The sequence below is a fragment of the Anguilla anguilla genome, chromosome 11 (assembly GCF_013347855.1).
Source record: "Anguilla anguilla isolate fAngAng1 chromosome 11, fAngAng1.pri, whole genome shotgun sequence".
Taxonomy (NCBI): Eukaryota; Metazoa; Chordata; class Actinopteri; order Anguilliformes; family Anguillidae; genus Anguilla; species Anguilla anguilla.
The window spans coordinates 22,932,935-22,958,901 of record NC_049211.1 but is presented as its reverse complement, the minus strand read 5'-3'; the positions used below and the strand labels follow the sequence as shown (position 1 = coordinate 22,958,901).

Genomic DNA, 25,967 nt, shown 5'->3' with positions numbered 1-25,967 from the left:
TTTTTCATATACAAACAAACGTCATAAAATGACAATACACGTGATAAATTATTTTGAAGGAATTAGGAAAACGACATTCTTTTCTCCCATAGTCTGTCTAATTTTTTGATCTGGAAGTCTTGAAAATGCTAACGAACCCGAAAGGAATTATGACACGAGGCCCATATGAGTTACGGTACTTGGTGTACAATGCAATATCGAAAATGTTTAGAAAACGCAATAAAACAGCAAGAATTGTCAGCCATTTTTAAGCAGTTCCTACCTTGATAAGTAAATGAAGTAATACATATCATCACCTGACAGACACCCCCAGAGACAATTCTACCAGCAAACAGCTATCCTGCGGGGATGTAGGGTGCCAGGTGGGCCTTTCCTTGAAAGGAGCATTTGAGTGTAGGATGAGTCTGACTGGCACACCCCACAGTAACAGCTAATGAGGATTCCCTGGGAGAACAGAGCACGGTGACTCTGAGAGTTCCTGCATGGCCACCTGGGATACACTGCTGGATGGCTCTCCAGGAAGTGCATCCCTCAGTGTACAGCATCACTGTGGCTTCAGCTTCCAGTCTGCTATCCACTGCGTTTGCGTGTGTGCCTGCAGTGCCTTCACTACGGCACCAGCAGTCTGACTCAGAGGTTAAAGTTAAACTCATATTCCAGTGCGCTGCAGATGTTTCAACCATATCGCTCAAACTGCATAATTAAATAGCATGCGAATATTTGTGAAATGTTTGCTATTGATCTGGCTAGAATCCACAATGTTACAATATGGTGTTCTTGTGAAAAGGATTCTTTCACACTTGGGCTTCTCCAATTAATTCATAATTTCCTTTTTATTTTCATCGAGGGGAAGAATACATTTGCATATTTATCATGCACATATACAGGAGTTGGAATTAAGGAAGCACCAAACTATATTCCAGAAAACCAGCACTTTTGCTTTTTGTTGAAATGCATCATATTTTTGGGAGCTGGGCATGTAAGCCCATGCACCCAAAAATATTTGTCCTCAACACCTGAGCCACACACCTGGCGCTTGAGACTTGAGGTGTATGAAGACCTGGGAATAGAGAGGCAGGCTTTGTTTGCAGTGTCTGTGCTCCTGTTTGGAGTCTGAGTAAGAGATCATGCAGTCAAGCCAGCTATCCTGACAGCAACACAAAACTGTGAGATTAATGGCTGATGGTTCTGGAAGACCATTCATGGAACAAGACAAAGGAGACAGTAAGCATTCTAAAAATCCAGGAAGAAGAGAAAAGTGTGACAACAAGGCAGTGTCTGTGCCTCCCTGGTTTTATATTTAGAATTGAAAAGGTCTTACATAACAGTGCCAACTTTTACATATTGCTGAAATAAAAGAATTATTACAAATGCTTTTTCCCCCTAACAGCTTTTTTTCCACAAAGAATGTTTCCAATTAAAGACAATCAAAGGATTACATGCAGATTATGATATTAGCCAATATGAAGAGAGTTGTGGGCACTCTGAGTCCTTCTGTGAGTGTAGATTTTTGATTGCCTCTCGAATCATCTGCTTAATTCAAATGTCATTCTTCATGCAACCTTGCTCAACATGAAGGTTAAGAGCAGCCTGGGTTCTCCTTGTGTGGCATCTGAACAGTTTGTGCCTCCAGAAATGAGTTTGGAGTGTGTGGTGACTGTTTGGTGCTGCCACTCTGGTGTATCAACACCAAATCATCTTCCTGTGCCCTGTCTATTTTTAATCTTTAAGGGTAAAGGCCCTCCATCTCAATAACTCAAACAGGCTTTCTTTCTTTCTCTTTCTCTCATGTCCCCTCCCCCCTCTCTTTCTCTCTCTCTCTCTCTCTCTCGCTTTCACTGTCTTGTCTCTGAAGCAGCTGCCAGTTAAATCAATGTAGTGTATAATATATGATTTGTATTCAACATGATTTGTAGAGATTTTATTGCTGCATTCGGAAACAATAGCTCTAAAATGTGACACATTGTGGCCATATTGAATTAGAGGCTTTGGTGACAAGACACAGTTTCTAATTCACATTAAACTGTCAGGTTTTGATGGACTGCCTGTTTGAGAGGCCGTACAAGATGCAACTAACTGTAGTGACAGCCTGTGGCTGTGTTGTTTGCAAACAAGGGTGGCCTGTCTAGTGTTCAACATACTTGGAAAGCATCAGAAAATCAGAAAATCTGACTATGGAAGCAGTGGCCGAAATGTGAGCTGGGCTTGTACCTGCTCACTCTCTCTCAGCACTGCTGCACTTGTCTGTGTTGGTGTTAAAAGGTTGCAAAAAGGCTGTCCAGGAGATCACAGGTTTGAAGGCTGCAGTCATACAGCGGACAGAGAAGGGAGGGAAAAGAGAGAAAGAGAAGGGGGGGGGAGAAAGGGAGGGGTGTTTCGTAGTGTGTTTCCAGCAGAAAACTGCCATTACAGCAACAGCCTGCCTCTGTTTACACCCAGACCACCGTAGGCAAAGGCGCTATTTTTAAAGCAGACTGTTTTATCACCATTACCCTTGGGCTTTCTGCCGGCTGGAACTCTGAATTCAACAAAAAAGTGTTGTGTCATATCAAATTGCCACGCCCTTGTATGAGATGCCATCTGTGGCTTTTTCCGCTTTAGGAGTAAAAGTTTGGGAAGTTTCACTGTCATTTATGACCTCTTAACTACAAAGTAGTGCAGACTAAGAGCAACAAAGACTGGGGTCAAGTACAGAAAAGACGGAAAATGAAAAGGGTTTATCAGACAAATGCAGCACTGCTACACATAACAGGATTATTCACACCCCTCTGCCTGTTCACCCTTCTGTTGGAAAATTTTGCTTGTTGGCGGAAGAGAATCGAGGGAATTCCCTGCCAGCTCAGAGCCATTAGCACAAGCGGGTTTGTGATCCAAGGCCTGGTAGAGGCCCACGGAACCACTTCCGGTCTTAGCAAGCTTTATATAGACAATCCTTTTTCATTCTCCTCTATTGTCCTCAGCTTTCCAGTAATTGTCATGCTTCCTGGGTCTAATTTCTACCTCATATCTCTCTCTCTCTCTCTCTCTCTCTCTCTCTCTCTCACACATCCCCTTTCCTTATCCCTCTCTCTGTCTCTCACTCTCTCACTCCTCTCTCTCCTTCTTTCTCTCTCATGCACACAGTACTCCTCACTTTGCCCTCAATCTCTGATTCCCGTTTGGTTGCTATGCATAAATTTGCTGATTTGTCCTTCTCTTTGTATTACTGTAGAATGCACAAACAAGGAGGCTGTTGACACAGATCCCTCCCTGTGCCCCTGAGAGCTGCACTAAATGGAGCACTTGGTCTGCGCACAGGCTCCCTGTGGTAAATGGGCTGTCCTTATTGCCAGCTCATTTTGAATCTCGGTTGGAGAGACAGGCCCGAGCCCGTCTCACAAAGGGTTGACCTCCTGGTTATGAGGCTTGGACTGAGACTATGATCCTGTTGTGAGATTTCAGAGCCCATAGACGAAGGCAAAGCTGAGTGGCGATATAGTCAGATAGGGACCGTGTCTCTGCCACAATGCTATGGCAACAGTGGGCTCCTTCCCCCCCTCTCCCTCTCTGTCTCCAAGGGGCTTGGGACAGGCAGCAGACGGCTCAGCCGGCTCTGACTGGCTGGTGGGGGGGGGATCCCTTGGCCCACAGATCTGCCTCGTGGATGGTCTTGTGCAGGTGGTGGTGGTGGTGGGGGGGAGGGGGGGTGGTGATGATGGTGGGGATGCGAGCTGTTCTGCCTCCAGCCCCATCACGCTCTGTATCACTCCTCACAGTGCTCTCCAGCAGGACGTTAAATATGCAGGTGGCTTCTGGCAGCAGGGGAAGTGCTCTGGTCTAATTAACAAGCCACCAGGACAGGGTGGAGAAAGAGGAGGGAGGAGGAGGGTTTTTCGGTTTTCGGGACATTCGAGTACGCAGCATGACTTAAATGCTCCAGCTCTTAATTAGCGCATGGCATGGTATAAGAGAAAACTTCATTCATTTAAATAGACCTATGCAGGACAGGAAGTTTTAGAGGACAGGAAGCTCACTGAAACCCCATCCTTGTCCCCCTGCTTGTCATGTCTCTACCTACTCTATTGATACTGAGAGTGAGGGTGACAAGGTGGGTTTTTACATGCAGTATTCTATGAAGCTCTTGTTGAGGGTGCATTAACATGTTTAACTAGCATGTCTGCAGAGGGAACCTCTGCAGACATAATTCTGTGTTAAATATTGCACATTGATTTTATGATTTGCAGTCCTCTGTAGTTCCTTCCTGGTTCTGCACAGTGGTGTGATCTGAGCAGAACTGATCTGTGTGTAATACTTACTGTATATTAGGGAATCCTCTGTCATTGTGCAGTAGCCAGTCACTCAAATATAGCCATCAACAAACTTTCAGGCAATAAACAGATGAATTAACAACAGCAATTCTTGCACAGCCAAACTCTGTTATGTGTGAAACAGAATTCTATGTCCCAAAATGTCCCTTAGACTAAAGATCCCTGTGCCAGAATGACACAATAAATACAAAAATTGCATTTGTTCGCTTTTATCCAATCAGCTGGAGAAAGTTTCACACTTGTACTCACAATTTAGGGCAGTCTCCCAGAATTGAGAAAACAAACATTGCTATTGCATTTATATAATACATGTCATCAGTTAACATGTTATAAAACACTAATTACATCTGTACAACTGTGGAGTTTAGTAAATTATATTTAACATTTACTCAAACTCCACTTGTATTTGCTGAATTTGCTAAAAAAAAGCTAGCAAGCTACTTCTCTCACACAGGATATTCTCGTTGCCTGATTAATTATTACAAATGAATATTCAATGCAAAGTTGCACCACATCTCTGCAGTCCTCTCTTCTATTCTTATGTGTTTCTGCCATGTAATGGTAAGCAATGGGTTTCATTATTCTAGTATCTCCTAATATTAGCTTTTTGTGTCAGCACCACATGTCCAATGCTAGTGTTTGGCCTCAAATGACATGGCAGGTCTTTTTAGGGACATTAATTATAGCTAATCAGCACTGAGTGGTGTCCAGGGAATAATGTCACACTGAAATGACCAGGGACACTGACTCTTTTGCAACCTTGCACTGGCTGGATGGGCCCGTCTTCTGTTAGCAAAGACACCAAAGTGTGGCAGCCCATCGCGCTGATATGTGTCTGATATCCACCTGGATATGCAGTCGCCATTTATGCTGCCATTGTGGCTCCTTTCCTCACCTAATGTCCTCGTATGCATTACGAACAGATAATTCCACCCACTTTTAGGAGTCTCTGGCTTGCTTGCAGTGTGGATGATGGGCAGTACATTTACAAAGCGCTAATGTGTTCTGTTTCAGTGGATATGCACACTGTGTACACGGTGTTCTGCCTCAGGGGCAGAGGGACAGTATTTTTAATAAACGAAGAATGTCTGTTTTGTATGTAGCTACCTTTCCAAAGAGCCCCATTCACGACCGAAATTTCATTTTTATAGCTCTATAAGCGCTCTGGGTATCTGTTACCATCACAGTATATGTATGCTGTGTTCTGTCTCAGGGTTGATTGGGGCAGTATATTTGCATTATGTTCTGCTTCAGTGTTGATGGTATTTTTATTTTGTTTTCTGCCCCTGAATTGAGAGAGACAGTATTTGTATTTTATGTTCTGTTTCAGGGCTGAGCGAGAGAGACCTTTGATACTTTTTTATTACAACCAATCAGACCATCAACTAGGCCTATGCATACACTTCACAAATAAAAACAAAATAAAATAAGCACGATAAACAAAATTTTAAAAAGAAACGAAAAATTACAATTCTAGACACCTAATGTTGTGAGGGAGTGGGGAACTAGGGAGACCAAACGCGACTGAGCAGGATACTTTAAGTTAACCACCTGGGGCGCAATAACCACTAAGTCTCGTTAGAGACAAAAGGATAGGGAAAAAATAAACGAAAAGAAAAACAATACTCCCATGGGAGACTATCCCAAAGAAAAAGCTTTAATGACCTGAGTACAAGGTGAAGAACTAAGGCTTAAGGAGTATTGAGTATACTAGAACAAAACACAACAGTCTGAAAAGAATGGTAACGTGAGAACTTAAAGAAAACAGCCCTCGCACAGAGGACTGTCAAAAGAACCAAGAGAGAGTTGTAGAAATGAGTAAAGATAGCAGTGCTAACTTTGTAGCCCACAATCCAATAACCTCAAAGTTCAGTTCCGCAGTAACTCTTCGTGTAAGTCAAAGGACGCAGAAGAGGGACTGATCTAGTACTGAACAAGCAACTAACACTTTACCAAAACAGACCAAGTTACCGGCTTTCGTGTAACGCAAGTTGACACTAAAGCAAAGCTTATCGGTTTGCTAGGGGTTTAAATAGAACACCAACAGGTGCAAATCGTAAAAAGAGATTTGCACACGTATAATTCAATCAAGGAAAAGAAGACAACTAAAAGGCCGTAATAACTGAAGAAAAGGCGCAGGAAAAAACCATGGCCGTGGTAAAAAAAAGAATGACGCAGGATGGAAAAGAACTGCTGTAAACACCCAAAACCATGACAAATGTATCAAACACATGTACCCCCCAACAGAGATTCCCCAAACCATCAGGTTCTCTTAAACCCTTCAAAGTATTAAACCATCTCTGGATATGCATATTCTACTCACTAGCAAGCTAACACACAACATTTAAAAATCATTAATAAATAGTTCAGGAGTAAACCCCATCAACAGTTTCCTACACACGTCCTCCAAGCCCTGTCATAGCATCTTTAACCACTCACATCTTGTAAATAGATGTAAACTACCATTTCTACCTGAGAGCAAAAGGAACACTCCCCACTATTTAATACATCTAATACAGAGAGAGAGAGAGAGAGAGAGAGAGAGAGAGAAGTGTGTGAGAGAGAAAGGGAGCCAGAGACAACACAGCTGTGTTTTTGGTCAGACCTGATGGACAAAAGTTTGTAATGAAGGAGAGAAAAGTGCCATGGCTAGAAAGCAATAGAGCAGAGTTCTCTGGGATGCAGCATGTCTGGGCTTGGCTGTGAGAAGGTCATTTGTGTCAACAAACAGAGCTAACATCACCCATCCCTTTTCTCTTACAAACACACTGCCTCACGTCACCATTCAGTCCCAAGCAACAAGCAGAGCTCTTTGCACTGCAGCTAGGTTACCATGGATACAATATGTTCTGAAGTGCAAAGGTAACCAGTGGAGACATGGGGTGGGCCGGACATACACACCTGCACTGCCTTACCTGTGTTCATTGTAAGGTTCTGCACAGGCTGGTGTTTAGGGTTCTGATATTGCTGGAATTGCAATGTAGAAATTGTACTTATATTTGACTTAATCATGCCATTATCAGGAAGTATAAATATAATATATCAAAGAAATGTCTTTGTTCCACTCGTCTCCAACTCGCCACATAAATGCAATTTCTTTGGAACTCAATGAGATCTGCTTTTGTGTTTAAAAAGCTAGGGTCATGAGTTTATTTACATAATGTTCAGTATATACCAACAGTTATAGGACTAATTTTAGGTTTCAAGTGATAGAGCACTAAATTCCGGTACATTTAGCCAGTGTAAATATGGCTCTGAACAGCAAAAACTACAAACTGTGGAGCATTCTCGGTTTTTGCAGTATAACTGATTCTCATCTGCTAAAGTTTGGGTATTGGGGTTCTGACCTTATAGTGTTCTATCTGTTCTGATCATGTTCAATGATGATGTCTGTTGGGGTTGTATGTCCTCTTGTGCCCATCTCTATGTCTGAGACAGCTTGACCAGTTTATCGATTTCAACAGAGAGAAAAGAAGCCAATTGTATCTAATAAAGTATTTTTCATGATTATTGCTGTTTCATTACTATTGTCGTATATCTGAAAGCTATTTTTGGGATACTTTTTTGTGCTCATGTTCATATTTGTAAAATATTTGCTTTTGGAATAACTTATTTTACATTGAGGGGATTTTTTCTCTTGCCTGTCTTCCCTATTGCGTTTTCCCCCTGAATGTTCCCACCACTTCCCCTCCTTGAAAAGCCCTTTAATCTCTCTGCGGGTGTTCGACTGTAGGGTCCAGCAAAGCACTACTACAGGATCGGAAGTGGTTAGGACTGCAGCTGAGGGATATATCATTGACCTATGGGCATTGATTGTGGTGCCAGGAGTACATTATGCATATATTATAAATGGATCTGTACAGTACTATATTCTCACCAAGTGAGACTGAAAGGTACTAGTAGTCATCCACAGTGCATGTTCATTTTTACAGCTTCACTATTTGGGTCATCTCTATAAATATGTGAAATGAAGTGCTTGCTGGGTAAATCAAGGGGTTGTGCTTGTGATTAAGACCTTTCACGTTTGTAGAGATGAAACAAGTGCATGCCAAGTATATTTTATTAAAATTATAATTTAATTTCCACTGAGCTTTCTTAAATCAAAATCTGCTGCAAAAATTCTTCAAGGGTCACTCGTGCCTGTGAACTCACTGTTTCCTCAGATTGTTTGACCTTTATGTTGTATTAAATGTCAGTTCTGACTATATTGCCAAGTTAGCATTAGCTTTCCCACTGAGAGAGGAAGCTTTTGTGGTCAGATAAATGGGTTGTGAATTAATTACAATTCCCAGCCATTTTCAGCCAAGCAGAAGTATTGTTAAACTAGAACTTTCTCTACCGTTATCAACTGTGATTATGACAGACTTCAAGAATGAAAATACTGTAGCTCCTGGGAAAGACTTATCAACTTGCTTGTCTATGTTTATCTTTTAGATCCTGGCGATCATCTCCATCCTCTTCATCGTTCTGTCGACCATCGCCTTGTCCCTAAACACCCTGCCCGAGCTGCAGGTCATAGATGAGCTTGGACACTCAAACGACAACCCCCAGCTAGCCCACGTGGAGGCTGTGTGCATCGCGTGGTTCACCATGGAGTACCTGCTGCGCTTCCTCTCCTCACCCAACAAGTGGAAGTTCTTCAAGGGGCCCCTGAACGTCATTGACCTGCTGGCCATCCTGCCCTACTATGTCACCATCTTCCTGACCGAGTCCAACAAGAGCGTGCTGCAGTTCCAGAATGTGCGGCGGGTGGTGCAGATCTTCCGGATCATGCGCATACTGCGCATATTGAAGCTTGCACGCCACTCCACAGGCCTACAGTCGCTGGGGTTCACACTGCGGCGCAGCTACAATGAGCTGGGCCTGCTCATCCTCTTCCTGGCCATGGGCATCATGATCTTCTCCAGCCTGGTATTCTTTGCTGAGAAGGACGAAGAGGACACCAAGTTCAAGAGCATCCCGGCCTCCTTCTGGTGGGCCACCATCACTATGACAACAGTGGGCTACGGGGACATTTACCCCAAAACCCTGCTGGGGAAGATTGTTGGGGGATTGTGCTGCATCGCTGGTGTGCTGGTGATCGCTCTGCCCATCCCCATCATTGTCAACAACTTCTCTGAGTTCTACAAGGAGCAGAAGAGGCAGGAGAAGGCTATCAAGCGCCGGGAGGCCCTGGAGAGGGCCAAGAGGAATGGCAGCATTGTGTCCATGAACATGAAGGATGCCTTTGCTCGCAGTGTGGAGCTGATGGATGTGGTGGTGGAAAAGGATGGAGAGAGGAAGGAGAAGGTGCAGGTCAACCACCTTTCCCCCAACCGATGGAAATGGACACCCAAACACATGGCTTCAGAGACAAGCTCTAATAAGTCCTACAATGTAAATGAACAAGGCTCTCCTGAGAAGACCCGGACGTCCAGCCCGCAGCACCTCAATGTGCAGAAACTGGAGGAGATGTACAGCAAAATGGCGAAGACGCAGTCCCAGCCAAACCTGAACACCAAAGAGAGGGGACCATCTTCAAAAGCCAAGCACAGGGATGAAATTGAGATGGGTAGCATCCCAGGGCCTGTGGACCCCCTACTGTCTGCCCACGAGGGCATCATTGACATGAAGAGCCTGTCCAGCATTGACAGCTACATCAGCTGCGCCACTGACTTCCCCGAGAGCTCCCGCTTCCCCCATAGCCCCATCGTGACCCTTCCAGGGAGGGTCAGTGCCAACCCCGGCCTGCAGACCACCCTGGAGCATGAGCCCATGCTGACCCCTCGTGGAGCCATCAAGCCACCAGGGCAGGGCTCCATCCTGGAGATCATCTCCAACCCGGAAGGCTCCAAGCACAGCTTCTTCTCAGACAGCCCACGTGGCCTGCACTTCAGCAACCCGCTGAAGTCACAATCGCTCAAGGTGAACTTCCGGGGCAGGGAGTCAGGTACCTCCTCCTCCTCTGGCGGTGCCACCATGCACATGGGCACTGGCCCACTGTCAGACAGCTCCGCCTTTTCCGACCGCTCCCTCCTGAGTCCCGAGGTGTCAATCTACACCACGGCCAGCAGCAAGACTCCTCCCAAGTCTCCTGAGAGTCTCAGCTTGATGCCTGCCATCTTCACCTTCCATGACGCGTCCATCAGCAAGTACATCGATGCTGATACGGATGACGAGGACCACCTGCAGGATGGTTCCAACTCCAGCCCCTCCAAGCGCCTACTGGACAACAGCAGCCCGAAGTTCAACATCAATGCCGGCTACCAGCGAGGGATAAACCATCTGGAGGTGTCTCAGAGAATGCTGGGTCAGAATTGCGTGTTCCCCCTGGAAGGCCGGCCAGGGAATGGGCAGGAAAACCATGTGGCCCAAGATCTGCGTATGTCTCAGGGTGAGAGGAGCCGCTCCACCAACTACGAAGACCGCATCTGAATCAGGAGGGCCTACAGACTGGAGGGGGAGCTAGGACGGGAGGGAGGGGTGAGTGAGTAACACCAATGGACTGAAAAAACTAAACCAAAATGCCAACAGCTACGTAGAATGGCCTGACTAAGCCAATGGAACAAACAAAATAAGGATCCAAGTAATAGCTACTGGTTCTGTTGAGATATGAGGTGTTGCTGAAGACAGCTGCTGAAGTGTTTGCTGCGAAGGAACCACTTCTCCCCTCCCTCCATTTTCCCCACCCATTAAACAGAGCCCACCCCAGGGCAGGGCTGTGCCTGTGCATAGCCATGCAGTGTTGCAGAAGGTCAGGGAGAGGCGGGGTCGGGCAGGGCTTGCGCGGGAGACCTAGAACATCCCAAGTAAACTGAGCCGGTCAGTGTGTAGACAGAGAACTATAAGCACGAGTTAGCTCGAACGAGACAGCAGCCCCCACCCCACCCCCTGAGGAAAGCTCGCCACTGCTGTACCGAGCCCCATCACTCACTGTAGTTTAAGCATTACAGAAACACATTGAGTTTGAGGCGGTTTTCAAGTGAGAGGTTTACTGCCTAGTTTTTGTTTTCCTCATAACTGGCCTTATTTATATTAGGGTCATGAGTTTTCCATGACCTTGTTTCTCAAGATGCAACCTACAAAATATCCACCGGGCCTGTCTATAGCCATGGCATTAGAATGAACAGTTAATTAAACTCTGATCTCTATAACTATTTAGAGATGAATTGTCTATGTAAATGCTGACATCTAAGTAAGGATGATTATACCCTCAAGATATTTAAAAGTTGTGAGTTGGAGGGTCATATTAAAGAAAATTTGGGACATAACTGAGATATTTAAGTATGCGCAGAACCCCAAAGACCAGTAGTCTATTTTCAGCATAATCTGCATATGCAGTACGTTCTGGATGGCGTATTGTTTTAATTTTATAATTCCCCATTCAGAAAATAGATTTCTGAATCTTTGATCACTGTAACTAAATCCAAGTGGACAGCATGATGTCTTTTCATTAACTGAAATGATGCATAAAAACTGCATCTTCTTATCTTGGAGGTTTTATTGCCTAACACTAGTGTATATCAAGACAATCAACTTTCTAGGCAGAAATATATCAGGTTCTTAAAAAAACATCAATAGTACAGTGTATTTCATTATTATATCATTATTATTATTATTATTATTATTATTATTATTATTATTATTATTATTATTAATAAAGCAGCCATGTAGTTGTAATCCTCAAATACTTCCTGGGTGGCTCTGAAGTGGAGACGAGCGTTATTTTTAGTGCCATCAGGTAGATGAGCAAAACCTGACAATCTAAGGAAATTGTTATCAATTGACAGTTTGATGATGTCTCTTCCAAATCTTATTAAATAAGCTGAGTTGTGGAAATCGAAAATAATCAAATAGTTGTCTTGATCAACAGGAGGTGGAGAATGAAAATGCGACAGAAAAAAAAACAGACAGGTCACAAGAAACTCATGACCCTAATTATATGCAAATATACACATACATTTTTTTTTGTGTGTATGTATATCTAATGATTCACAGTGAAATGTACACATACATGCACTCCAATATGTGTACGCATAATATATTCATTGATTGACTTTTTTTAATAACAGAGTATCTATAGATATCTCTTTTATTTTCCTTTTCCTTCCATCTTGAATTAACTACCACTCAATGTTATCCCATCCTGGCAGTGGACAGAGGAGCCTCTGAAGCAGATGAAGCAGAGGGAAACATAGTCACTATAACTTGCTGTCTGTCAGAAGGTTTTCTGCTGTCTGTCAAAAGGTTTTCGTTTTATCTCAATCATGTTCAGCATGTGCAGACTGCACAACATGCTGTTTTTATTTTATTTTTTTATACTTTTGCTGTTCTCTTTTGTTTGTGGTTTGTTTGTTTTTTGCTTTTTGTTTTGTTTTGTGGCGTGTTCAGATGGAGGAGGTGTCAACCGCTACTAGAAATGCATAGGAATCAGAAACAAAATCGCCATCATCAAAGATGTTTTGCTGAAATTCTTAAATGCATACAAGAGTCACTCTTCCTCCATTCCATTCCGATTCCCCCAGAACTCACACACTCATGAGGGGACACACTGAAAGCCTTTCACTTTCTTCAGATCATTTGGAACTGCATATATATATATATATGAAAACATTGTATCATCAATGAAAACATTGTATCATGTGTTGATGATGGTGGAGACGATAACAAATTGATGGAAAATGACAAAAATAGAGTTGAAATGTATATTTTTAAGATTTTTCTAGGAAATAAGATTAGCAAAATATCTCATAGTTTTGCATTTCCATACATAGCTTTATTTTAAAGGATTATACGTACCAGAGATTGTTGAAAGGGACTGACGTTGTTCGCCATTGTATCCCAATGTGTGTTGCCGACTTCCCTCCTGCATCATTTTTCTTTCTATGTGAAGAGCCAAAGACTATTCTTTCAGCTGGCTGGGGTAGGCAGTGGTAGCCCAGGCCTGGGACGTGGGGATGGCATAACAGCACACGCCACACCCACATACATCCATAGCATTGAACCTCTGCGGTTATCTGTGGTCATTTCAGCACACAATGCACTCAGCTGAACAGCGGTGCATGGACGACAGTGGGAGGGGGCGCGGGGGGGGGGGGGGGGGGGGGGGGGGGCTCATGCCCATGCTCACAGGCGAGGTGGATGGGGGTGGGGTGGGCGTGGGTGACCAGACACATCAGTGCGTGAAATAGGGGGGAACAGAAAAAGACAGGGAGCACAGAAATCTGCACTTTATCTCAGAGACTGAATTATTAATCATCTCACTGGCCAGTAGCCGGCAATGTTTGATAGAAAGGTGGTCCAGCACATCCTTCCTACCGGGTAGCCCTCACACACACATGCACACAAGCATGCACACACGCACATACACACATGTATATGCACACACATGCGCAGACAGACACACGCACATGCACCGCGCATATACACATGCATGCACACACACACACTCACGAACACACATGCACACACACACACACACACTTACACCATACGCACACACATACGGACACATGCACACACACTCACACACGCAGTTCTTTCTGCATCATGCACAGTGTAATTGCGAGCAGGGTGGGGAGCATGCCGTTCCCCCCACTTGTGCTGCCATTTTCCGGATCCACGTCAAGACAGAGGCATCTTCTCCTCTGCCACATGCCCCCTGTCTGACTGTTTTAGAGCACATCCATCACTAATTACACTTTATGTCGGCTTTCCTCGAGCACTTTATCAGGTGTGATATTTACTTTGCTGTTAGAACGGTCCTAAGTATATACAGGGATATTCAATGGACAGAAAAAAAACTAAATTGAAAATGGAGAAAACCATTAGCTGTATGAATTAGCTGTACTGTTTTCAATATTTTTGGCTCTTTACATGGTCAGTATATGTATTGAATGGTATACGGTATATAAGCTGATTTTATGTGCCTTTATTCATGATTAACTTGTGATTATCTTTTATGCTTTGGAAGACCTGTCATTAACTGCAAAGGAATGCACACAAAAACATAATAAGAGAAACATATCGGTGGTGCTATGAGAGATTAACAGATCAGCAGAGAACCCCATGTATGCACAGAGGATAACATACACGCAGGTATGGAGGACTGTGTGTATACCCCATACTACAGCCAGTTTCCATGGTGACAGCAGCCCCATTCTGATGCTCTGGCAGCAAATGCTGGTCTAATTGAGGAGGTGTGTGAGGATGGGAGGGAAGGGGGGGCGGGGTAAAGACTGACATTTCCAATTGCACACACACGCACACACATGCATACTCACATGCACACACTTATGCACTAACACTCTACCTTTTCCTTTTTTTCTCTCGTGAAGAATAGACAGCGATGCCTCACACAGAGGCAAATGCATTACCATAAAACTGTATGAACATGTATGTATGTTGTCTTTGTTGTGCACACACACACACACATACACAATCACACACACCCACACACACACATGCACACAAGAAACCTGCATACAAATGCCGGCATGCTTCCCTAGACGCGTACACGCTCTCTCAGATAGAATTCAGTGTCTCTGGGGTGGAGAGTGCGGGGTTCATTCCAGTCTCAGCTGGATGTGAGTGAGCGGACTTGGGGAGTGGAGAGAATAGCAATGACTGCGGGAGGGTCTGCCTGCACAACTCGGTGGTGTGCTGTTGATTAGCACTGTGCACTTGATGGCTAATGACGCTAAATCAGTAGGGGGGAGGGCTGCGAGCCCCCACGCTGCTCCACCTGTGCGGGAGAGACAGGCAGAGGTCAGTTCCCAGTGCCATAGGAGGAAACACATATTTTCATCTGAGAATTCGCTCAAAATAATAATATTGACAATAGGAAATTCGGAAGGTGGTTGCCACTGCTGGCAGTGAAAGCTTAGTGCTCACAGGTTAAAAAGAGTGTGATTTGCCCCCTTTTCCCACCTTATTTCCCTACTTTGGAATTTCACTCGATAGTTTGTGGGGAATGTCCTACAGGAAGACTGTGGTATCTGATAGGGAGCAACTAAAGCTGTTGGATCCAGCTGTGGGCATTCGAAGATTGTGGATATCTCAAGTATTTTCCTTCTTCCTGTTCCAAACTCAGCCTTCACTGGAGTCTGCTCAGTACCTAGATGGACAAACATTACAAAATTACAATGGATATTAAAAATGTTCAATTTCAGTGTCCGGGGATGCTATGGAAGTCTTTTTCTCTGCATTGAGTTTGTGTGTGTGTGTGTGTGTATAAGCATGAGTGCATGCTCATGCTTTCGAGCAAGTGTCCATGTTTCCGTCAGTGTGTTTGTGTGCAGTCATACCAGGCCTCTTCAGGGCCTTTACAATGCGCCAATGGCAGAGAGGTTAAAGCAGGTTTTGAATGTATCTTCTGTTCTATTGATACAGCTCTGGGTTCTATAAATAGAGGCCTGGGCTGCCTGGAGGAAGCGCCGGCCCTTCCAGATGGGCTCAGTTTCAGCTTGTGTCCCAGAGTTCTTGAAAACTTAACTTTGTCAGATGGCCTAGCATGAAGGGGCAGAAGGGCGGAGGAAGCAGGGTTGAGAGAATCCGAGAGGAGACACAATGCAGGGGAGGTGCTGCAGCACAAAATCACGGCTGAGGCTGCTGACGTTTACCCACAATGCACCTCAGCAATAGTACCATAGACATTGCTATGGACTAACTACAAGGTTGACTCTGCATAGGCATGAATCATCTACTAAGCATAAATGGTTAGTTCTGGTCAGGAACAGAAGTTTCCAAAATAAATCTATTGAAATTGTCATGTGCACTTGGTCACAAAGTTTCACAAAATGCATGAAATTGGAATGTATTGGCATTAATGGAAGGGAAACAGAATATGGAGTATTAAGAATATGGAATTCACCATCCAGTTACACTCCTAATAGTAACTGTGGCAGTCCTAGACAATGCTGCCTTGGCTAAACCATTCCATTAAATGCAGAGTCTATGGAAAACCCAGTGGCTGTGTCCAGGTCCCTGAACTTTTGCAGGCTTAAATTTGGGGGTTTTGATTGCTGCGGTGAGACGTAGTAGGGTGCTGCTCCAGCCAACACTTGGGTCACTTCTAACAGAAACCACAGAATCTGACTCCACTAATACCAAACATGTGCAGGTAAGTGTGACACTATCAATGTTAACTTCACTCAAACTGAAGCGGTGTTAACTTCCTCTGTATGATTTTCTTCATGTCAGGCTGAACAGACTGGGGAGATATAAGGGGTTTGTGTGAATGTGATTCTAACCTCTACAGGAAACCTTTTACTCAGATATCATTACAAAACAGGTTTCACATAATTCCTTAGCTCACTATTTCTATTGTGAGATTCTTAATTCAAGTTCTGGTGACAAAACAAATAAAGTCTTTGTACAACATCAAGAAACGAATTGAATAAATTAACTGAGTAGTGTCATGTTCATTTGTTCATTCATCTACCTGAATTCTCGATGGTGTCCTGCATGTATCGTTCCATGTTTCCATGCTGTCTTATTTGTTTTGTTCAGATGTATTTCTGTATCAGAACACACCATGGTACCTGGCTGTGGACGAGCATCGTTTCACAGCAACCTAGAAATAGAAATGACAATCAGTCCGTCTTTCCTTGAATTCTTTTTTTTTTGCATTCATTTGTTTTTCTAAATATGTACAGTCAACTCATTGAGGAGGGGGACTGTAGAAGAGTAAGAAATAAATGCAGATACCGTGCTGAAGTGCTGAAAGTCTATCTATCAGTTAATCAGCACGTGTAATCCCCACTAGTGTATTCCTAGCTAGTGGAGCACTAGCTGGAGGATCACCCCCACCTCTCTGTGGCTCCACGGAACAGGCCAGAAGCAGAAATATTTCCAATCTTCTCATTCCAAGAGTAATGTGTGTGAGCAATCAGTCCTGTAGGTGACAACTCTTAATAGTCCAGTCTAATTTCACTGTATTTACAGAACTTTCCAGCACTCACAATGACCTACGAGGCTGTTTTCCCACCGGTGAGGAAAAACTCGGTCCTGTTTTTCAACAAACTGTGATGATTTTGTGGCCACAGAAAACTAATCTGAACCCTTTTTGCTGCTGTCGTGTGTCAGTCTGTTTGATTTCGTTAAGGGCACTTTATATAAATCTGAAATATCTCACGATCCTCCTCAGAGCACGATTGGCGGTACTGAGCTTCACGTTTATTAGTACAAAGAGCTTTAACGAGTATTTCGTTTTTTTTTTCTTCAAAAAGAGGGTTTGTAAATGTCAAAGAGGGTTTGTAAATGTCATATTTCAAACAGAAAGCACAAACAAGTGACTTGCTCATTTGGTTTGTTATGTTTTTCTTTTTTATACATAAATTACAAAATGCAAAAAAAAAAAAAACAATTATTAAGGGTGCAGCCAAATGCAATGTAAATGAATAAATATGTCCCCAGACCCACTGTAAACCAACATCCTTCTATCTCCAGGGAATTTTAAAATAAATCACTATTTGCATCGTCCTGCCCTTCTATGACGTTGTTTGTAGGTCTCGAGGCTGTTTGTTTTGTAAAGTTTCTACCTGTCAACTTTCTATGCCGTCGTTTCTGTATGGCGTTCTGTCGTTCGATGCATGTTGTACTATGGAGCCGTGACTGTACGTGAAACACAGACCCTGTACCTTGTCTTGTGGAAAAAAAACGTGTCTAAATGTTTAAAGATATTTTTATTTCTTTTTAAAGCAACGTTTCCCCATGGTCAAATTAAAATGAAATAAATTACTGAAATTACATGAATTATTGATATCTCGCAACTGAGCTCATTCTCTTTCCTAATTGTGATCGACAAATGACTGGCCTCAGTGCAGATAACGTCGATACTGCGGGAACTCCCAGAAAGGCCACACCTGTGACACTCATTGTATCTGGTAACCAGGATGTTGAACACATTCCCTACATGCTTTGGTATATTATTAGCACACTATTAATGACATTGTGTATTACCTGGCAGCGGCATCTCTCAAGGCATCTCTGACTCAAGACTCCATCATTCAACACATAAGGAATGTTTATTTTGCACATGAAGTGACTTTCTTACACTGTGCATCTTACATTGAAAAAAAGATTTCCTCATTTTAACTCAATGACTCATATTCAAATAAATATGTATTTATAGTTTACAAATTTCAACTTCACATAACTTTATGCAGCTTTCACGAGACGCCTTTCACAAAAAGACTCTTGTTGATGGGATAATGCAGATCGAAGGGCAGATAAGAGCGTAAAGCCTGGTAAACATCTAAGGTATATTCAAGGCTGTGCTGCAAAAAGACTGTTACTATGAAACGGCACAATAATATGACCACGAATAACAGAAATACTGAAACGTAGAGAAGACAGCCACAAGCTGACATTGTGGAGAAGCTCATCGCCTCTCCATCTCCCTGAGCCTCATATTTGAATCCATGTAATTCTGTGAGGACAGCAAAGTGTGCTTGCATGTTAGCATGTGACTGAGTACACTGAGGCATTTCCCTGAGGGAAATGCCTTTAAATGAAGAGAAAGCTGTGGACAGTGGGACAGGAGCAAGAGTCCAGTCGCCGGACACGCCTCCAACCCCCCCTGCACTTTGGGTTCCCCACTGCCTGCCACTGAAGAGAGAGCTCCCTGAAAGAGAGAGAGAGAGAGAGAGAAAGAGCCTGTTAAAACTCTTCAGCCAATGTCACATGTGGCATGCTGTTTTCCCAACTTGTTTAAGTCAGTTTACCACAGCAGAGAATTGGATGGGAGAGGCAAACTCAGCCAGTCTCACAGCGCCACCTAGTGCTCACACATCCATTCCTAAAATATGGCCTCTGTATACTTCATCAAAACAAATATTTAATCATTGGAACTTCTCAACAACAGAACAAGACTTAATAGATCTCAGCAAAATCAGTAAGGAGAGCAGAGTAGGGCTTTATCTCCAAAATGATTACCAGTCTGGCAACATAAAACCATTCCATGCTATAGATATTTTGTATTGGGAATGACAAGGGTCAATGAATTGTCAATGGTGTTCATTTCTTACACAGGAACAGCTCAATCTTGCTTGACCTTTACTGGATCTTCTACAATCCCAAAAAAATAAAGTAACAATCCCATTATGTGAACTGTGTGAAAAGAATTGGAGAAATAAACGCAAGAGTTCCCCACTAACATTCCTCTGCCTGCACATCTTTAAAAAGCACGCAAGGACAGAACAGTCACTGTAACTGATGCCTGAAAATACAGAGTCACAATATATAGTTTTTTTAATTACCCTAAAATGATTTTCATGTCATTTCTACAACTCTGACATCAACTATAATGACAAAAATAGGGAAATAGCACTAAAATGGTTAGTACACATTGAGATAGTGAACAAATGTCTAGATTGAGTGCAATCACTACAGCACTGAAAGAATGATACATTAATACATTATTGATTAAAGGCTTTAGTCTCTCTCTCTCCCTCAAGGAAATGGCCAAATGACCTAGGAAAAACATTGATTTTCCTTTCATCCTGACAACTCAGATTAACCATTGAGAGCCAGTGGCCTCAAGCATATCCAACCCCAATCGATTCATATTGAAAAATATAACAAAAGAGAATTTTGAATAATAGCAGACAAACAAGACTGAATTCCACAGGGCCAATCTACAATCCACTGGTCAGTCCGGCCATAAACAACAGATCTGATGCTGATGTGTGAGTTATTTCAGACATGTGCCTTTTAAATTTACATCTTTAAATGAATATTACAAGAGCTGGTTAAAATTGTGGCTACTTTAGTCTTGGCTGAAAACACACCACAGGTTATAGCATACCAGGTTGAATACCTCCACTGCTGTGCTTCTAAATATGGAAATTATTGCACATATTGGAAATTACTGTATATTAACCTTTCAGTATTTCCCTTGGAAGAACATATAACTGCACTGACTGTACATTATGTCCTTCACTGAAATAAAGTAGTATTTTATGACACTCTTCCCAAATGTCCAAATGCATTTCGGTCCAAATGCAAATGTGGTTAAACAATCCTGTCTAATTCACTATGTGCAGTGAATATTTAAAAAAAAAACACAATTGTAAATAGTTAGCAAGCTAAAAGTCTATATAGGAAAAAACAAATCCTCGTATGATCCACACTAATTGAAATCTAAACAATCTCGGCAAATTCCAGGTTACTTTACCTCCTGGCTAGGAACTCCAGCTAGGAATAACTTGACTTAAATATTAATCTGGTAATATCCGTAGACAAGAATTCCTCCATTTTCTACAATAATCTGATCACCATATCATTTATACCTCACACATTCTGAAAAAATACTTCTGGAAAAGATGCACTTCTGTATCGTCGCTGAAGCATCCTCTGGGAGTCTCCTCACTCCTCCATGGAGCATTTAACAGATCAGATTTAAAGATGGCGGGTCATGTAAGACATCCGGGTCATGTAAGAATCGAGGGGACGTGGACGGATAAAATAAGCTATTGGAATGAGCCCTATAGCCCTCACATGTCTGTCCCATTTCCTCCTCAGACCCTGACTACACCCTTACGTTTTATCTCCTCTCCTGCTCAACCTGACCAGACCACCTACCTGACCTAATGCATATGTCCCCTCCCCAAACCTTGTCTCTATCTTCACCTGTCTTCCTCATCATCCTCCCCATCGCCTGAGCAATGCTGATGTCCGGCAGCTAGGGCGGGGGGCTGGCACTCCACACAAACTCTGTGACCCTCACGCAGGTACTGCATCCACCGCGTGTGCGGCTGAGAGCTGTGCAGACACCCTGCAGTCAGGGAGGTCAGCTGGAACTCCACGCAGTACCTGCAGCCACACAGGGAGTGAAAAGTCACGATTCTGCACCTGGGTTGAGTAACCCTGCATTGTAGACAATTACTGTAAAAAAGGGTTGCTCAACTCCAGGTTCTACAGGCCCCAGCGTCGGCAGGTATTTACTCCAACCGTGTACTACACCACCAGATTTCACTAATGAGCTTACTTACTGAACCAGGGAGGTAAAATAATCAGGTGGTGTAGTGCACGGTTGGAACAAAGACCTGCAGACACTGTGGCCCACAGGACCTGGGGTTGAGTAGCGCTTCTATAATGCAGGGGCACCACCAGGGATTTAGGGCCCTGTGAAAAGATCTCACATTGGGCCCCCTCCACCCCAGAAAATCCTATGTTCTAGTATTTTCTGTGGGCCCCTGTCAGTCAGGGCCCTTGGAATCATGCTAGCCCCCCCCCCCCCCCCCCCCCCCCCCCCCCCCGACAGCCTTTGCTGAAAACAGTAAGCAAGGATATGGATTAAATACAGATAAATACAGTCAGGTGTCTTGAAGAGATAAATACAGATAGGTATTCGCAAAGGACAAATACAGTCATGCCTTCAAAAGATAAATACATGTAGGTGTGCCCAACATAAAAATGTAGTCAGTTATAGACAGGAAATAAATACAGTCATGTATAGAGAGGATATAAATCAGCCAGGCGTGTTCAGTGAATAAAAGTATGTACAGGAGGACATTCATAAAATTATTCTCACATGACCTCTCACCCTGTGACATCAGAGCTACTGGAGATATCCCTCTTCTTTCTGGCATTGCCATAGCCACCTGTGGTGATCAGGGCAGGAACTACAGACACAAAGAATTATATTGTCAGCACATTCCTAGACCCACACAGTACTACAAGCAAGCATTTGAAGGGAGAGCGAAAGTCATCTCTATGATGACATCACCACATTGCCCCCACAAAAGCAAAGATTATATGACCTTTGGCATTTTGCAGACACGCTTATCTTGAGTGACTTACACAACTTACATTATTGTAGATACAATAAATTTATACAACTGGATATTTACCCAAGCAGTTCAGGTTGAATACCTTTCGCTAGGGCAAATGCCAGTGCCCCACCTGGGAATCAAACCTACGTACAACCAAATAAAAGCTCGGTTTCCTGAGCCTTATGCTACACTGTCAACCCAAATAGATTAATATTCCTGTGCAGTTTAGATTTTGTGGAAGCTGGACTTTTTTTGGAAGCCAATAGTTTACTGATGCAAATCAGGTCTTTGTTCAATGACAGGACCCCACCTCGGAATCAAGCCCACAACCTCATGGTTACAAGAACAGTTCCTTAAACAATACACTACACTACTGTATAATAGTACACTAAAGCATTAATACAAACCTCCAGCACCCAGACAAGGACAGAGTGAGCGCAAAGTCACTTTAGAAATGATGATGATGATGACGATTATGAAGATGATGATGATGATGAAAATTATTGTTATTAACTATGCATGTCTTAATACTACTACTACTACTAAAAAAAAAAAATAATAATAATAATAATAATTGCAAGCACAAACTGAAAATAATGCCTCATCAATTTAAATGCAATTTACTCCTATATTTTTTCTAATTAATTTTAATTCATCTTAATTTCTCTCAGTTCATTGAAATGACCCTAAACATTTTCAATTGCGAGAAAACCTAGAAAATATAGGTGTAACAAACTAAAGTAAAAATGTAGGTTTATTCATTTTTTTCAATGTGCTTTAGTGTCATTTCACATGATGCATGGCAACATAAGTCTGTAGTGGTGTAAGAGATTCACGCCAATAACACTAGTTTGGCCTTGAACTTGATCTTGAGTGGATCTCACCCAGTGAATTGCGACACTGCCCGTACTGGTCCCAGTATTCTGCACAGCCAGCAAATTCCTGCAGTGGGGGACAAGGCTTCCCGCCATTCCGAGCTTCCCGCAGCACCTCCCGGATCCGCATGCGCACCGCCACCCGGCACGGCTCGGCACAACCAGACCAGTGGCTCCACTCACTCACCACACACGGCTCAGCTGGGGCACAGAAAAGGGGGGGGGGGGGGGGGGGGTGAGGCGAGGAAAGGCTAACGCCAGCAACTCATGCCTTTATTCAGCTTTCTCCTGATGCACTTTGCGCAAGTTCCACAAAATGGATTGATCACATTGATTTACAAAAAACAACACAAAAATAAACATTAAATACTACGCACAGAATGATAGCAATAGAGTTGTGCAGAAATACAGGTTGTGATCATTTGTGCTAGAATCCAAGGCAAAAATCAAGCTTTGCCAGTGAAACAAAACCAAATTTCCACATTATCCAAAAGGAAAAAACCAGACATTTTTAATTTTAGGTATCCACCAAACACCTTAAAGATGATTTTGTACAACTGCAGTTTAGATCCATGAGACTGAATTCAAGCTTAATTTGTAAGCATTCAAAATCAATTACCACGACTTCCCTAACTTTCAACTGGTCTCTTCATATAATTCTTGCAAATAAAACACTTTTTTTTTTTTGTAATTTTGTTTTTGTTAAGCAATAGTCAGACCTGAATAAAGAAATTTTAAGTTTCAATTAGGCTACTTTCAGATTAATAATGATTAATAAATTCAATATCTTTTAATATTGTATTGTGTTTGAGAATATGGTTAAAACTAAATGTATTTGATGGCAACTGAAATGGACAATTTTAAATATTTGAACCATTTACAATTACAAAGTAGGCTACTAAATGTAATGGATAGATTATTTTGAAACACTCTTAGATAATCAGCTCCTTTAAAAACGAGTAGCCTACATAACGTTAATTAGTTGTTTTAATTACTTAGAGCATGCACTCATGGTAGTGTTCAAATAAAGTATAAATAAACTGTATAAATAAAATGTGACCTGTTATCTTTTCAAAATGTGTTTTGCGACTAGAAATTGAGGTAAGTGTTTAGACTTTTCGACAACCTCTTTGAATCCGTACTATTTTACGAAGTACAACGCTATTTATTTACACTTATTTTAAGTCCCCATACAGTCCATTATAAACCAACGGTCGTATAATTCACCTAAACACTAGCAATCCGTTAGGTTTCAAAACTATACCTGGACAAGCATGCTGGTAATCATGACAGCAGTCAAGTGCAGAAGTGCACGCCTGGTCGCAGTAGCAGGTGCCATACGAACGGTCAGGTTTCCATCCTTTGCTAACGCAAGAGAAGTCCCGTCCACTGCAGCACAATCCCAAATCTTGACACCCTCCCATGCCTCTACCAACCTGAAGAGACAGCGTGACCAAACCCAACAGCCATACACATCTGGGTAAGGCCATATCTGTAACTAATATGCGGAGCGCTTCACCCTCTTAAAACTATCGTGCAGTCCCGTACGGCGCTCATATACCCATATGCAAAAGAATTCTGTACATCACTGATGTTCAAGTCGCTTGATCGAAGCAACTGTATCATTCAGTTTTAGATGTTTTTTGTTTAACACGCCGCATAAAATAAAAAAAGAGTATTGCAAGACTCGCTTCGCATACGGTCAGCTAGTAGCCTCGTTCATTCACTGGAATAGTTTCACAGTGCACCTTTCTGGACCCCAGAAGGACAAAGTGCCAACAGGCAGTTTCTGCCAGTTAACCTTTCCCACATCGCTTGTCAATTATAACGCCATATCTCCCTTAAAGAGACAGCGCCTGTCGCCGCCTGTTACGGTTCAACAAATAAAAGTTTTTTGACATGATGCCAAACTATTTCTCATTACATCTAGAGCTTGGACACCTAGGCCTATTTAGAATATATTCTCAAGAAAACCATAAGCATAACATTCATGTTCTCAAAAGTGTCTGGTGTTTATGTTTGTGAAAACATATTTGTTTTGTAATCTTCATTTTCAGCCTTTTTTTCCCAAATCTGGTCACCAGACCATTTTAATTGCATTATTGAAAATAAGTTTTTCAGGGCCAAAAAGTGGGATGTTCTTGACTGGCTAAGTGAATCCCCTGTCCTGAATCAAACTGAACTTGCGTTTCACTTGCTGAAGATAAGAATGAAGGCAATCGCCCAGAAACAAACAGGAACTGATGGCTGCAGTACATGCTGTGGCAGGGCCTCACCAGGGAATATGGTGATGGTTATGGATCACAGACTTCAGGACTTCAGGCAGTCATCTAATGCAAATGATTTGTAACCAAGTATTAAATACGAAGATTTATTTCAAATTGTAGGGGACTTTTTTTAGTGGGTATGTATAAAAAGGCTGTAATTCCTACAGTGACCATCTGATGTACAGTAAATATCCTCAAATTAAAGCTAGTAGTCTGAACTTTAACCTTACATTCATTCATTTTATTTTGTATCCAATGTTCTGGAGTACAGAGGCAAAACAACAAAAATTCTGTCACTGTCCCAATACTTTTGGATTTAACTGTATATATAGCATTCCTCTGACTGCTGAACAACCTTATCTTAAATATAAGATTTGCTCAAAACAACAGTGAGCTCTAGTTAGATACAAAACCAATGTGTGTGTGCACATACATATGAGTTTGTGTGTGTGTAATTGTAAGTCATGTACTTGTGAACATGCATATATTCATGCAAACGTGTACTATATAAATGCCAGCATGTGAGTATGTGTACCGTGTGCACGTGTGCATCTTTCCAGTCTAGCAGAAGAGGCCTCTCACCCACTGCTGTTATTTTTTGTAAATCCCATCTAACATATTCAGGACCATGGTCCACACAGGGGTCACATGTTCATTTTTGCCTGCTGAATTAATAGAAGTTTCAACGGACTGTTTGCTTTACTTGGCCCTTCCCTTTTAACTGGGTTGGTTTAAGCAGCTGGCCTCACTGCCCATTTGTGT

The 25,967-nt window shown here is 42.6% G+C and overlaps 2 protein-coding genes across 2 annotated transcripts in view; one reads left to right on the top strand and one right to left on the bottom strand.

The window, feature by feature from the left end:
- Window positions 1-13,369, top strand: part of kcnb1 (potassium voltage-gated channel, Shab-related subfamily, member 1) — a 43,878-nt gene extending 30,509 nt beyond the window's left edge. Inside the window, exon 3 of the mRNA XM_035380878.1 lies at window positions 8,742-13,369. Within this exon, the coding sequence (XP_035236769.1) occupies window positions 8,742-10,721 (1,980 nt within the window). The 3' untranslated portion in view covers window positions 10,722-13,369. The remainder of the gene's footprint in view (window positions 1-8,741) is intronic.
- Window positions 13,370-18,499: 5,130 nt separating this feature from the next.
- Window positions 18,500-24,644, bottom strand: si:dkey-7k24.5 (somatomedin-B and thrombospondin type-1 domain-containing protein). Its single transcript, XM_035381446.1, has 5 exons — window positions 24,203-24,644; window positions 22,948-23,139; window positions 21,835-21,913; window positions 20,919-21,101; window positions 18,500-18,912 (listed from the first exon to the last, which is right to left on the bottom strand). The coding sequence occupies exons 1-5, from the start codon at window positions 24,426-24,428 to the stop codon at window positions 18,795-18,797; spliced, it is 798 nt and encodes a 265-aa protein (XP_035237337.1). The 5' UTR covers window positions 24,429-24,644; the 3' UTR covers window positions 18,500-18,794.
- Between the last annotated feature and the right edge of the window lie 1,323 nt (window positions 24,645-25,967).